Raw genomic sequence first — 16,062 nt, forward strand, 5'->3', positions numbered from 1 at the left:
CCTTGATGTTGCTGGAAACCGGGTGTTGCCTCACTGCCTCCCTCCGGGCCCGCTGCAGTTCATTCAGGCTCTGCGCCTGACTCTGAGGCCAGGAAAGCCAAATTAACTTTCATTTTCTGAAAACTGCACTGTGGATCTATGCAGATGGAGGCTTCCGTCCTGTCCGGTCCCGTCCCGCCCCGCAGCCATTTAGTCCCAAATAAACACACAGAGGCTTATATTAACTATAAACTGTTTGGCTGGTGGCTCAGGATAGCTTTCTCTTAATTATCAACCCATTTCTATTAATCTGTGTATCTGCACGTGGTCTTGGCTTACCGGAGATATCCGGATCTCTTGCTTTCTCAGCAGCTACATGGCATCTCCCTGGCTCCACTTACTACCTTTCTCTATCCCTGTTTGGATTTTCTGCCTGGCTACCTCCTGCCTGTCCATCGGCCACAACAGCTTTATTCATCAACCAATAAGAGGAACATGTATTCACAGCATTCAGAAGGACGTCCCATCAGATCTAGGATGATAATCTCCGTGAGCCCCTCATGCACACTCAACTGGTCCAGTTCCCTTTGTCTCATGGGTAGGAAAGCCAGCCATGTGCAGGGGGATCCAGGCTTCGAAGGGTGTTATTATTTCTAAGTTTTTGCCTGTAGTATATGAGAGGAACTGTGTACACCATGAGAATCTCATGTAGGTTAGATGGATTCCCAGGTCAAGATAGAAAACGTTCTCTGACGATGGCAATGAGGTATGTCCCAAACAGCCCAAATTGTTTCCAATGCATGAGAATTCTGTGCTGACAGGAGCTGGGACATGGAATACGCTTAGGAAAGAAACCAAACATTTCTAAGTAACCTTTGCTTTATGCCTGCTAGAATGTGCTAAGTCAGCAAAACTACTGATTGCAAAATGCTCAGCGAACGGCATGGCATTTGTACAATCTGTAGCCCTTGAGAGGTTGATGCAGAAGGCAGAAAACAGCACTTGTGTCCCCAGTGGACTGCTAAGGCTGCCACTGACCCATGCGGCTGTGGATCTAAGATCATGGGGTGGGGTGTGTATGCCCACCTCATGCTTACTGAGTGCCCCCCCCCAGGCTCAGTTGCCACTGAAAGCTGGGGACAGTCACACATGCTTGCAAAGATGGTTTTCTAGAATTGCTTCCTTTTTACCTAAGTCTTTTGCTGTTTCTTTCCAGTGGCCCATCCTCAGGACCCTCACCACTCGTCAGAGAAGCCTGCCATTCACTGCCACAAATGTGGGGAGCCATGCAAGGGCGAAGTCCTTCGCGTCCAGACCAAGCATTTCCACATCAAATGCTTCACCTGCAAAGGTACGGAACCCCCGGCATCCTGCTCAGTGACGTGTAGCCATCAATACCCTCTGAATCCCACCCAGACCCCTGGGTGATATCTGAATGCTGTAAGAAGTTCTTAACTATTTACCTCTAGTTTAGAAATAAATTAGACTTCAGAGGACACCAGACCTTCTCAAGGCAAAGTCTTGGGGCATTTATTAAGATCTTGATTTTTGTGTGTATGTGGGGGGGGGTTGTAGAAATACAATGACGTTTTTGAGATTTTGGTATTTCCTTTTTTTTTTTCTCTATAAAAGAAGAGATTCCTAATAAAGTAACTTTGCTATCCATTATTTTTGGAAGGCCTGGAAAACTTTTACTGTGAGATGCCCAGGGTTAGAGAGATGGCTCAGTGGTTAAGAGCACTGGCTGTTCTTGTAGAGGACCCAAGTCAGGCAGTTCCCAGAACCCACACAGTGGCTCTAACAAACATCTGTAGCTCCAGCTCCATAGGGTCTGACACCCACTTTTGGCCTCAGTGAGCACATCATGTATATGCTTCTTATATACACTTGTAGACAAACATTCATACACAGAGAGTTGAAAGGACACAAAAATCCTTTTAAATAAGATATTGGATGGTAAGTCACTGTGTGTGTGTGTGTGTGTGTGTGTGTGTGTGTGTGTGTGTGTGTGCACTCACACATGTCAAGATATGAAAATTTAGCCTCCATACAGAAAAGCAACTCCATCCAAATGATATCAATTTAACGTCGTTGTCCATGAGGCTATGTCCTGCCGCTCATGCAGGCTGGCTAGCTAGTCTGGGTACTCTGAAATGTCATATCAGTGTACTTCATGGAAAGGGGAAGGAGAGTACTTGGTGTGTGATTTGAAAAACAGGTCACCGGAGTTCCGAAAGTGCCAGGTGCTTGGCATGTGCGTGTGAGCAATACAGGGAGAGGGCAACATGAGCCTCTGAGGCCACTCCCTGTCTTCTCCTTGCACCTGCCTGTGCCTGACTCCTCCTTCCTGGACACCAGGCTTCCCTCTAAGTATGCTGGGTGTGGACTCTGCTCTGCTACCTAAGCTACCTGTCCACACAACTAAATTTATTTAAAAGACGTGTTCTAACACACGAATTATATGCAGCGGTTGGTTGTTTGACCCTTCTTTTTAAAAAAGCCTCTGGAGTAAGTGTGGCCAGCTGGAGTTTCATACGGCCCATGTGATCCTTAGGAGGCAGAGTGTACACCTGCACCATAGACACGTCAGTGGAGTTTCATACGGCCCACATGAACCTTAGGAACCATGGGCCATTCTCAGGGTGCCAAGTGTACAGCCGAACCTTAGAGCCCGAGCCCTGACGTCAGCAAGCAATGTGATCTCAGGCAAGCTACACGTCTCTTTGTGGCCTATAAAATAAACATACTGGACCATGTGCTAACACATCAGGGCAGATCTGAAGTTTGCATGTGCTGTATACAGGTAACCATAAATGTATATGGTGCAGAACCTAGAGGAACCAGACCTACTTCATACCTAGCATGGCTGAGAAACTGGTTTCTGGTTCCACTCAATTTGGATAACTTGGAGTCAGCATTTTTTTCAACCTTTTACTCATGAATTTCCAGAGACACGGCCTCAAGAAATAGATGGCATGAAATGAAAACAGCATGTAAATGACTGCAGCCATGCACATGTCTGCAGGTGTAGTGAACCTGGACAGTGTCAGCCTCAGACCCGGTGGTCGCTGCACAGGACTTTGAGGGATTCAAAGACGACATAGCCCCCAACCCCCGATGATTCCTCAGTTTTTGTATTTTCTAGTTTAAATCCCATGACTGAGTGTAGCTCCTTTACGTTGGAAAATTGTACCTTGTTTCATGCTGTAAATGTGTTCCTGAAGCCTTGAAATTTTTCCTTAGACTGAATTCTATTTTTAGAGCATGTGCTGCTTCTTAGGAGTCATTTGGCAATTTAACAAAAAGTTGCTAAAGCAAAGACGTCATCTACTCCTGTCAGTTTGCGTCTTCTCCCACTTAGTCTGTCAGCGTGTGCTGTCTTGTGTCCCGTCCCCCGGGGTTAATTAATCCATTACTATAGAAGGTGGTCCCCCAAACATTCTAGAGATGCACCCATCAGTACTCAGAGCCATAGGTGCAACGCAGAATATTCTAATAATATTAGAACATTATTAGAGAGGGACAAGGACAAGGACACTCTGTTTTCACAACACATTTCATTTAGCTTTCTTTGTCAAAATAATATTTTGATTAGTTGTTGAGATATCTGGCCTCTTTTCACTCTGGCTTAACACAGACCAATTTGGATCCTCCTATGGTGAGTGCCCAAAGTCCACCTGTAGGTGGCGGCCACTATTGGACAATCCCACAGATTCCCAGAAGCTTTCACTCTTGTGGTCTCTGGCTCCAAATTCTTTCTGGTGTGAAATTCTTAGACTTCCTGTAGAAGGCTAAGTGTTGATTCGGCCACACTGGCCACCATTCTCCCTCTATTTCCCAACCACCACTGGCCCCAGGCAGTTGGAGTTTTTGTTGTTGTGTGTTTGTTTTTTAGCAGATTTTACTGGGTTTGTGCCGTGCTGGAGGCAGGTTATAGTGGGAAAAGGTATGGAACAGGTAACAGCTGCTGTCACGCTATCTTCAGCTCAGGGTCTGTTTTCTACTCTTCATCCTTTCCTAACTTCTCTACTTTCATTTTCTTGAATTTTTGAAAATTTTATGTTTATTCTGCCTACATGTGTGTCTGTGTACCACGTGCATGCAATGCCCGCAGAGGCCAGGAGAGGGCGATGAATTCCAGGACTGGAGTTACAGACTGTGTGAGCCACCATGTGGGTACTGGATATTGAACCCTGGTCCTCAGGAAGAGCAGCCAGTACCTTTATAAAGCCATCTCTCCTGTGTCCCTTCCTTTCTTTTTTCAGTTAAAAGACGGCATTTTTAGAGCAAATTTAGAGTTAAAGAAATTTTTTTAAAAGCATCTTTGCAAGCTGGGCCTTTTTTTTTTTTTTTTTTTTTTTTTTTTTTTTTTTTTTTTATCCACTACCTTTTGGTAGGATTTAATAACTCTCCACAGAGATGGCTTCATCCCGTGAGATCGGGATGAAGGGCCTGTGGGTGGCAGCAGCACCCACCTCAGGAGTGCTGTCTTCCCCGGAGCCCTTGACTGCTGTTTCATGTTTTTCTGGTTACAGGCTGAAATCCAGCTGTGCTGTTCAGATAACTAGTGAGCCAGGTCCAGGGATGGAAGATTGCAGGCCAGAGCACATGCTGAAGCCGGCTCAGTGCCGACTGTGAGTTCTCTCTGCCCTGCCCTGCTGTCCTTCACACAGGCACACACTCTGTCTACACAGCTTTATTTCTTGAGGGTTGTTTTCTGCAAGTAGAAAAAACTTGAGATCCCTGTGACAGAGAAGAGAAAAGATGAGTGATTTTTGCTTTAAAATAGATGGCCTTGAGAGAAGGGAGAAAGGACCTCGGCCTGGGAGCCAGGTGGGAAACAGCCTGAGAGAGGGCTGCTGCTGGCAGGCAGACAACACAGAGGGAGGAGCTGAAATTTTATGCAGGGTCCCTGGAGTTATTGGAAACAGATTTGACCCGAAGGGTCTCTTAGTCCTCAGGGTAGCCTACCAGATCTAGCTTTGTCTTCTTAATGCTTTAGAATTTTCTGGTATTAAAAAAAAAAATGAATCTAGGGTATTAACCCTAAAAAATACCCAAAAGAAACAATACTCATTACGATGACAAGTATGTCAAAATACTGAATAAAATACCTGTCATATAATGGAACAGAATTAAAAGACACTTAGAAGTTCCAGACACTGATAAATATGTCCCTTCTTAACAGCCATTCCTCCCAGAGAAGTAAGCTGCACAAATACCAACACGTCCACACCTAATTGGAGGCGAATGCCCTGAAGTTGGGGGGGGGGTCTGGGTCTCCTGGAGGGCATAGAATACAACCATATAGTAGCAATGGGGGTGGGGACATCGAAACTACCATCTCATGAACAGGTAGTCAAGAGGGACTTGGAGGCTACTGCACCACAGGAACAAATGACAGAATGAAAGGAAACAAGGTTTTTGCAGAATGACTGTTGACAGAACGAAAAAGAAGGAAGGGGGAAAGTTACCCTGTGGTGAAGACTGACTAGGATGGCCCAGAACTCCTCTCTGTTTTTTTTGAACTAACCTTATCTTACTCATCCGGTAGATAGTAAGTTCCTTGGGGATGGATTGCGTTCTGTGTGGTTGCCTCCAAATGTCTGCCACTGGGTCGTGCAGTGTGTTAGTGAGCAGTCAAGAGCGGTGTAGTTCTTTGGAACTTGTCTGTCAGTAAGTGCTGCGAGTGACATAGCCTGTCAACAGTTTATCCAATGCTCGCTGCGATGCAAGCCCGCTAATGGATTCTAGGCATAGACATCCAAGAAGAAGGACACACAGGCTTCTGTCCCTGTTCACAGAGTTGCCTCCAGCCTGGCAGAGGCGGCCAGTGCAGGAGCTCAGGCTGCCTTCCCTTAGACCTTCTGTGCTTGAGTGGGTACAGTTTAGGACCATTTTGTGGCTCAGTGGAAAACTGGTAAAACTCTAGAAAGAGGGAAGGAGTTTCTTATATACCGCCAACCCCTGCCAAGAACTGAGCCCAGGTTTTTAATACCAACTTGGGAGAATCCTAGGCATCCAGATACAGACCAGGGCACAGGGACAATAAAGACACACGCTTGAGCTCCCTTCTTCGAGCAAGAAGCCAGATTCGAGCTATATTCCTCTGAGAAAGCATAGGCCTGAGTATTGGAAATCTTATATTTTGTAGCCTGCAACTGTGTTATTTTATCAAATAAATGTAATGCAAATCTTTTAAAATATTCAATTTTAAGTTCCAATCTGAAATAAGATGAGTGTTCATAATTTCTCTGAAATATACTGTACATATACTCCAAATGAATGAATGAAATGTTTATAGTTAAGTGATATACTAATTATAGATCATTATTCCTAGATTATTACATCTAAGAGACTAAGTCTTGATTTTGGTTACTGTTCGGGAGTGGGGGAAAGAAGAAGTTTGTTTGTTTTTGCTTCCCAGCATGACATTTCTTACACAGTGAGAAAATTATTATCCTTAAGTTATTATTATTTTTTTTAGTGCATCTAATGTCATGACACTGAAGGTCTTTGTAACATTTGAACTCCTCAGGAATGGTATCACCATTCAAATTTAATTATACCGGTTAATATTTCTTTTAAATATTCTCAGTATTTTTCCTTAGACTGTGGGGAAGCGACACTGGCATTTCATTTATTGCACTGCTATACACTCGCCTTTTCAAATAATTATAATAGTTAGTAAGTGTGCTGACTTCAGAAGATGCTGCAAGACCGGGGTTGTAGCTTAGTTGGTAGGAGGCATGCCCAGCATTTACAAAGCCCTGAGTCAATTACAAGTGATTTATAAACGCGCAGTGGTGGCGCTGGTCTGGTAATCTCTCAGCATTACTCTCAGGAAGTAGAGGCAGAAGGATCAGAGGCTCACGGTCACCCTCAGCTCTATGGTGAATTTGAAGCTAGCATGAACTACACCTGAGCAACACTGGACAAGTTTGGAAAGATGGATCCTGGAGTCCTACTGGGACTCCTCCCTGAAAAGATGAGGGAGGCGGTTGTGGTGGTGGTTTTGGGAGTCCACCCAATCACCTTGAAACTATGGCATTATAAATGCCATTGAGCAATTTAACTGTTATGGTAATTTTAGATTGCCACTAATTAATTACCTTGAGGTAGTGGATCTTTTGTAGCTTTTGAAAGTATCATGTAGGAGCTGTCTATTCCTGGGGTATCTCCCCCACCCTTATTTTGTCCAGTGCAAGGATTTTAGATTTTATTCTTTTTTATTATTGTGTATGCCTATATAAGCATATGGTGCGTGTATGTTGGTGCCATGGAGACCAGAAGAGGGCCTTGGGGGTTCCTGGGGCTTCTTAAAGAACGGAGCCAACTCTCTATCCCCAAAGCAAGGTTTTCAATTTTGTGTAGTGAAACATTTTATACCAGATAAGAGAAAAACAACAACCTATCAAGACCTTAACAATTTTTGTCCACATTTAAATACAAAAAGAAGAACTTGATGTGGCTTTCCTTAGCGATGAAAATGGCATTTAGATAATCTTCAACGTCCTGAATATTATTGTCCCCAGCCTTCCCCCTAGAGAGTCACTGTTGGCCTCGAAAACCAGAAAAAGGTGTTCATGATGAATCTGGGCTCTGCAGGTAGTTTTCTGTTGTGCCTGGAAGTTTCTAGAACCAAGTTAATGGATATTACAAGCAGCAGAACCTTCAGAGAGGAGCTGGGAGAACCCATCAAAATGGTACTTTAGGAGGTCCCACGTGTCACACAGTTTGAAAGCTCCTGGAGACAGGTTTGACCTTAACTCCTCAGAGCACAGTTTCTTGTATGGTCCTCCCCGAGCAACCCTGGTTCTGGTAGACCTGTCAGCCTCCGGCCTTCTCCCCAGCCTTGCTCATCAGCTCCTCTGCTGCTGACGGCATTTGTAACCAGCTCCTAGAGTATGTGTTTGACAGCATGCCTCCCTGGGCCAAAATCTTTTAGTTTAAATCAACAGAGTGGTAGAGGGGAGAAGATGGAAGTTCATGAAAGAAAAATCAAAAGACACATTGCAGTTATTGTGGCCCTGGAAGCCTAGGAAGTGCCCTGGAGTCATTACTCCTCATGCCAGTAACAGCCTCATACAATCCAGAATTCAGGTTTGAGATGGCCTGCCGAGGGAGACAGGGACATGCTTGATAACTGACACAGAGGTGGAAGAGGCCAGGGCCCAGAATTCCCTCCCACACTGCCCTAGGATTTCACAGTCCCGTTGTGTGGTGCTGGCTGCAAGGCTCTCTCAGACAGAAAAGTGGCAGGCTGATCTAGGGTTGCATAGGTACAGTTTGTTGAATGACATATAAACCAAACCAAGGGCCTGTGAGGCTTCGAGAACAATGGAGTCTCTGCAATTAGGAGGAAAAACGAGCCTATGCATGGTTTAGGGCAAACATCACTTCATCCTTCCTGGAAAGTGCTGGGAAGCACCATGTAAGAGAGTAAGTGCGCCGGCCAGCTCCCAAACAACCACACAGAGACTTAATATTAATTCTAAATGATTGGCTGATAGCTTGGGCTTGCTACTAACTAGCCCTTACAACTTAAATTAATTCGTATTTCTTAATCTAAGTTCTGCCACGTGGCTCACGGCTGGTTGTCTCATTTTCTACATGTCTGATTCTTCTGCATCTGGCTGGTGACTCCCCAGACTCTGCCCTTCTCCTTCCCAGAGTCCCCCTAGTCTGGCCCTCCTGTCCAATCTCTTCCTGCCCAGCTAGAGGACTGTCAGCTCTTTATGAACCAATGAGAGTAATGCATATTTACAGTGTACAAAGATTGTCCCACAGCAGTGCTGGGTTTATCTTTGGTGGATATCAAAGAGCTCGGGACATCCGTGGCACCAGAGTCCAGCCGCCGCCATGAGCTCCCTTCACTCCACACACCACAACCTCTGCGTGAGCTCCCGTCACGCATACCTCCACGCATTGTTTGTCCACATTTAGTGGTTTGCTAGAAAATGATGCTGAAAAATTGGATGAAGGTTCCTCAGGGGCATTGTTATAGTTACAACTCCAGATGGCCGCAGTTCCGAGATTCATAATCAATCATTCATCTACCATGGGTTTGGGGTGGAAAACAGAAATCAGCTGATTAGCAGTGATGGAAACCTTGGGCTATTCAATCAGCATTTATGAACCCTGATCATAAATGGCAACATTTGTTCATTCAACAAATACTTTTAGAACGCTCAGATACACAAAATAAGTTCTGCATGGTTAAGCTACACATAGTAGTTAGCACTTGCTTATGCCTTCACGGGGGTGTTAATCAGAAATCCATAAGACCGTGTAGATACAACTTAACCATAGTGATGGGTAAAACCAAGGGACGATGACCAGAGCTGTATGAGAGACACAAGCTCACAGCACTCAGGCTGCCTTGAGTTTCTTGTTGTGAAAATACCCTGACAAAAGCAACTTGGAAGAGAAAGGGCTCATTTGGCTCAAGTTTCAAGGCCCATCCAGCAGGAGTTTGAAGTCCTTGGTCACATCATGTCCTCGGTTTGGGAACAGAGAGTGATGGTGCCCTTGACATTAACATGGTCATGAGGCGTGGGGACAAGAAACGGGAAGCCTTTGGGACACTAAGGGATGGAGTTGTGATCTTGGAGTAGAGCTGGCCTGGAATGGCCTGTGAGCATGCCTTTGGGAAATCATCTTGGTTGCGTTAAGTGAGTTGGAAAGACTCACCAATGGTGGGTGGCGCCATTTCTTGGATCCTGGACTGTATACAGTGGAAGAGAGAACTGAGAAGCACCACTTATTTATCCTTCTCCAGAAAGGAAACAGAGGCCAGAGGCTTTGCATGTTTGTGGCGGGGGAGGGAGGAGGGCCAGATGGTCAAGAAGGTTCTTCCATTCACCGCCACCTCCAGGGGGAAGAGTTTGAGCTTCCAGGAGAAAACAAAACAGAACAACAAAAACACCAAAACTAAAGCAACATAGGCTTCATTTTTTCCAAACAGCAGATTTACATTTTTTTAATTTTTACTAAAAATCATTTCATTTTTGCATAAGCAGGCTGGAATATTGACACTTGAGACCTTCACACCCTGGCCATGTGAAACACAGAGTGTCTCTCACCTATCAAGCCACGGTTCTGGGCTACAGAGGGTTAAGGGCACTATGGTAGTTACTCTTCTTGTTGTCATCACCAAGTACCTGACAGGAAGGGCTATAGGCCTTCACAGCAAGGGGAAGGTGACAGGAACATGAGGCAGCTACTTGCAGTATCCATGGAAACCAGACAAGAAGTGGGCCCACACTATACAACCTCAAGGTCATTCCCTAGAAACTCTCTTCCTCCCGCAAGGCTGGACCTCCTGAAAGCCCCACAGCCCTACCCAACACCAGCAGTAGCTGGCAAGCAAGAGTTCAGATACATTCACATCCAACCGCAACAGTGGCATATGGTTACTGTAAGCCTGGGAGAACTGGGGACCTGACAGGAATCAAGACAGTCACGAGTGTATCCAGGGTGGGAAGCAGGCCAGGTGCAGGCCAGTGAGAGGCACCTGCAGCGCTTGGTGGTCTGGGGATGTTGCTAAGGAGGGGGACAAGAGGTGTCCATTAAGTGTGCATGTCCCAGCAAACCTAATAGCCCTGCAGGACCAGGGAGAGGATGCGTGTTCAGTGTGGGCAGGAGGCCTGGAGACAGGGGTGGGGCTACTGTTGATAATGACATTGGTTTTGGCGCGAAGTTTCTAATAGGAATGAAGGAAGCCATGGCGTTCTTCTTACCCTTTAAAAGATGGGTTTTTAGGGCCTGTGAGATGGCTCAGTGGGTAAGGGAGCTTGCCACAAAGCATGAGAACCTGAGTTAGAGTCTCAGAACCCACATGGTGGAAGGAGAGAACCAACTTCTAAAAGATGAACTCAGAGTAACAGAACTGTGATGTTTTCTGGAATTTTAATTTTTACTTTTTTTTTAAATGGAGTGTGCTGGATGTCTCTACAATTTTGTTCAAATGACTGCAGAACCTGCAAAAGCTGTTGATGCTATTTATGCATAACATATTGCTATTATTGGTCTTCTTATATACATATATATATATATTTATACATATAAAAAAGAATACATTTATTAAAATCAGCTAATTTCTAAAAAAAAATTGTATCTCTATGCCAGCTACAAATAGCTGCAGGTGATATTTTAAAAACAACAGCCACAATAACATAAACATAAGGTTCTCAGAGACAAAGTTGAATGCCCTGTAAAGCTATACCTCAAAATTGCCATTAAAAATACTCATGGCTAAAAAAAAAAAAGATGGACTCTGACCTCCACACATGTGCTCTCTCTCTCTCTCTCTCTCTCTCTCTCTCTCTCTCTCTCTCTCTCTCTCGCACGCATGCACGTACACACACACACACACAAACTACATAAATGTAATAAAAATTTAAAAGTGAAAGATGCCACCTTAACATTAATTTTAATAGCTGTATTTCTTTTCAGAGCTGGTTTTCTATTACATTTTTAGTTTTGTCATCTGAGATTTTGAGCACTGATTGTCTGTGGGAGATATCGTATCACATGAGCACATCTTCAGGGGTAGTGCTGGCAGACACCCTCCCATAGAACTGCATTCCAGCAGACAATTGTCACTTGGCTATGGGTTAGAGGGTGTGAAAGAGCAGAGTCTGTCACATCAAAAATTCCTTCCAAGGGGTTGCAGAGGTGGCTCAGTGAGAGTAAGAGTGCTTGCTGCATAAATGTGGGGGCTGAGTTCAGACCCAGCACCCACAGAAAGGGCTAGATGTGGCCACGTGCGTTTGTAGCTGTGCTGACTAATATTTCATCAACTTGACACAAGCTGGGGTCATTTGAGAAGAAGGACTCTTAACTGAGAAATACTCCATAGTCTTGTCCTTATAGGCAAGTCTGTGGAGTATTGTCCTGACTAATGATTGGTGAAAGGCCCGGCCACTGTGGTGGGGCTACCTCCCCGCCTCCCGCAAGTGGTCCTGGGGTGTATAAGAAAGCAAGTGGTCCTGGGGTGTATAAGAAAGCAAGTGGTCCTGGGGTGTATAAGAAAGCAGGCTGAGCAAGGAGAGCAAGCCCATAAGGAGTGCCCTCCCTCCGTGCCCTCTGATCCCACCCCACCCTGACTTCCCTTGGTGATGGAGTGTGTTGAGAGTTATAAGCTGGAATTAATCCCCCGCCCCAGATTGATTTTGATCATCATGCTCATCACAGTAGAAACTCTAAGACAGTAGCTCCATGCTGTGTAAGTGAGAGACAGAGGGTCCCTGGGGCTTGCTGGCTGCCAGCCCAGCTTCAGATGCAGTGAGAGATCCTGCCTCACAAGAATACGATGGAGAGTGACAGAACAGAACATTCGGTGTCTTCCTCTGACCTAGGCCTGTATGCAGGAACACACACAACACTATGCTCACACACATGCACATAAACACACACACACACACACACACACACACACACATAAACACACACACACACACACACTGTTTGAAGTGTCTATCTAAAACTATTAGAAAGTATTAACTGTAAGCTAGTGGGTTAGAATATCTATTTAGGAGTTAGTCTTTTGAAAAGATTGGGTTCTGTGGAAAGGGATTAAGGAGAATGCCCCATCTCCAGCAGCACTTTTTGCTGTCTTAAGATTTGTAAACTGTTTCTAAGATCAGCATCGTTCCATGTGGAAATGTACACTTACGGCACACAAGGCTTTCCATGGAGAGATCCTATAAACATGAGAAGGTGGGAGGAGGCTCGATTATGCAGGCTAAGCATTTCTGCGTTTAGTTTTTTTGTTTAGTTAGTTTTATTTAAAGTAAATTTCTATTACCTAGTTATCTAAGAGGTAGCTATATTTACATTTAATCTATGAAATGAAGATCTGGAAAGTTAAACTGATGAGCGTTTGTATTTTTTAGCAGGGTGGGCAGGGTCTTACTCTGTAGCCCAGACTGATCTGGAATTCATTATGTAGCCCACCTAGCCTGTCCTCTCGCCCCTTCCCTCCCTCACCCTCCTGAGCTCCAGGGTTGCAGGCATGAGCCACCACACTTGAGGCTGGAAGGGGCTGGCAGCATCCACAGGGGAGGGTGGACTGCAGGGAGAATGGGCTAGTGCAGAGGAAGGGCCGGAGAAACAGATGGAAGAGCAAAGTGAGTGTCACTCTTAGTGTATAAATCAGAGGAGCTCATTAGGGGGTCCAATAGACTCTGTGGGAACCGGTTCTCCTTGCTGGTGCAAATGGCATGCGTCTGTGGCCTTCCATTTTCTGTAGGGTCAATTTTCAGACACAGATGGAGCTTTCTCTGCAGCCTTCTCATTGCTGCACCAGATTTCAGAGGAGGCAGAGCGGCAGCAGCTCAGTGTGGGGCCAGAAAAAGGGAAGGGACTGGAGACCTTAATGACATTTGCCTGCTGGTCCAATATTCAAAGGTGTGGCCTGCTGTGAGATTTAAATCTTGGGCATCATCAAGGTTGGTCATTTTAAACACGGAGAGCCTGTCTCCCTCCCTCCCTCCCACTCTTCCTCCCTCCCACTCTTCCTCCCTCCCATTCTTCCTCCCTCCCTCCCTCCCTCCTCTCCCATCTCCTCCCTCTCCTCCGCTCTCCTCCCTCCTCCTCCCCCTCCCTCCTCCCTACTCCCACTCCCTCTCTCCCCATCCCTCTCTCCCTCTCTCATCCCCTCTCCCTCTCTTCTTTAGTGTTCAGTATCAAAACAAGGGCCTCGTGTTTGTGTGGCAAGCACCCGGCAGTTGCACTATAGTCCCACTCATCCATGTGTTGTTTCTTGTGCTTATTTTCAGTCCTAGAGCTTTGTGTTAAGGAAATTTCTGCTACAGTTTTTGAATTTTGGGTGGCATCTTTGTTTCTAGAGCTGCTCGTCAGCAATTTTGTTTTCATATGAAATTTTACAACAAATTCTAAAATACTGCATCATCAACGATTAGATTTATTAATAAAAGAGGTTCTGAAAGTACCCCTTCTAACCAAGACTCTTGTGGTCATATATATCCAAACTCTGAGTTAACAAGAGAAACCTCCGAAGCTCACTTTGCTCTTCCCCTCAGAGCCCATTCTACTATGGCTGACCTTGTAAGTACCTTGTCACCTTGTAAATGACCATTGATTTTAAAGTGCATTTACAAGTCAGTGGAAAGTGGTTACAATCCGGTTTTGAGGCTTAGCATTTGAGTCCAGTCACTTGCGAAAGTTATTTCTGGCAGAAGCTGCCCCCGCACATCATTTGTTGGAGAGTGTTGTGTAACTATTCTGAGCTCTGAGCTACAAGGATGGCCCTTCTGAGCTACCTTTTGTGGCCACTTCCAGCGCACTGCTCTGCATCCAGCAGTGGGTGGGGGAGGACTGTTAGAAGCTGCTTTTATTGTCCTGATAAAGAAAAACCATGAGGGAAAAATGTAAAGATGCCCTGGAGGGGCTGGGAAGATGTTTCTACAGCCGAGAGTTTTCCTGTGCAAGACTTAGGCCCTGCGTTTAAACCCTCAGCCCACATGACCATGCATGCCTGTGACCCCAGCACCTCGAGAGTAAACACAGGGAGAGTTTTCCTGTGCAAGACTTAGGCCCTGCGTTTAAACCCTCAGCCCACATGACCATGCATGCCTGTGACGAGAGTAGACACAGGAGCGCCATCAGGCTTGCTGGCTGTCAGCCTAGCTCTGTTCAGTCTGAGACTCTGTCTCAGAGGAATAGGATGGACCCCAGGCATCCTCCTCTGGTCCCAGAAGTGTGTGCTTGTGTGCACACACTTGTGTACATGTGTACCACACACTCACAACGAGACAAGGAGGAGGGAAATCTGGGTGTGGCTGTGCATGCTGAGGCGGAGGTATGGGTGTGAGTTCTAGGACAACCTGGGCTACCTAGAGAATTCAAGGCCGTTATGGACTGCATAGGGGAGTCTCTGTCCCCTAAAAGCAAACAATAAAAGTAAATAAAAATGTGATTGAAGTAGGTGGAGGAAGACGACAAGAAACCCTGGGTATTCACAGCGATAATCCAAGAGTGATGTGCGGGGTGGCCTGTTCCCTGGCGCTGCCACATATGAGTCTCCAGCACATGGGCTACGTGATACACGGTACCGGGAAGGGTAGAGCAGGCTGTGACTTCAACACATTCCAGAGCACATACCCTGCGTGCTCACAAGGAGACAACAACCCAGGCTGTAAGTCCCTGCTCCGGGGGGCAGGGGGAAGCTCTAAAGGACCCTCGAGTTCTGAGGGGTCTTTTGGAGGTGGGGGTATTAGACATTAACCTAAGGTCTCACATACACTAGGCAAGTGTTCTGCCACTGAGCTACAGTCCCAGCTCTTTGTGTCCTGCGACAGGCTGACTGGACAGCCAGCATCTTCCCTAGAAAGTAAAGAGATGACCCACCGAAGGCTGCTGGTCCCCCATTAAAACTCCTAAGGATCCTGTTTCCCAGGTCTGCTCTTACTGCTGTGAACTGGCCAGGCTCACTTGCAAGCCCCCAGCTGCAGATGGAGGCATTGTCTTCAGCCTGACGCCCCTGAACCCACCTTCAGGCAGGTTTAAGTCTGACCCTTTTGGCAGTATGAAGCACTGGCTGGCTGGCTGGTGAACCATCAAGGATGGATTCCATCCATCCAATGGAGCTGCCCTGGGGAGGCTGGGATGCTCCTGCAGCCCTGCCCAGGCCACTAAAGCACAGTTCAGTCCGACACCCCCCAGGGTACTTTGTTCCCATCGTGTTCCATGGTAATTTTTTTACAGCCCAGGCAGCTCTTGTTCATTTGCTATTTTAAGGTTTAAGGTTTTTTTTTTTTTTTTTTAATGTGCCTGTTATAATTTCACAACTTTTTTGTAAAAATTCTTGGATGTACACATCCCCACCTAACCAGTAAATTTACTCAGAGGTTTGTAGAGTGTGAATTCAAGAGGATAACATCAACACGGGGCTGTTGGAGATGCTGAAATAGGGCAGAATTTGGTGGGACTGAGAGTGAGGAGTGCTTTAATAACTGATCCTGGAGAAGAAGGCAGTGAGTTGAGCCTCTGTGCTGGCAGCCTGGGGTTTTAATCTGATTTTCCTTGCAATTGTGTTAAAGTTAGGGAAATATACTT

General features: G+C 45.9%; 1 protein-coding gene across 2 annotated transcripts in view; it reads left to right on the forward strand.

Moving 5' to 3' along the window:
- Nucleotides 1-16,062, forward strand: part of Ablim1 (actin binding LIM protein 1) — a 175,539-nt gene that overhangs the window by 41,694 nt on the left and 117,783 nt on the right. For both annotated transcript variants that reach the window (XM_035441750.1, XM_035441751.1), the window contains exon 2: nucleotides 1,196-1,330. In XM_035441750.1, coding sequence (XP_035297641.1) covers nucleotides 1,196-1,330 — 135 coding nt within the window. The remainder of the gene's footprint in view (nucleotides 1-1,195; nucleotides 1,331-16,062) is intronic.

The sequence above is a fragment of the Cricetulus griseus genome, chromosome 3 (assembly GCF_003668045.3).
Source record: "Cricetulus griseus strain 17A/GY chromosome 3, alternate assembly CriGri-PICRH-1.0, whole genome shotgun sequence".
NCBI classification, from domain to species: domain Eukaryota; kingdom Metazoa; phylum Chordata; class Mammalia; order Rodentia; family Cricetidae; genus Cricetulus; species Cricetulus griseus.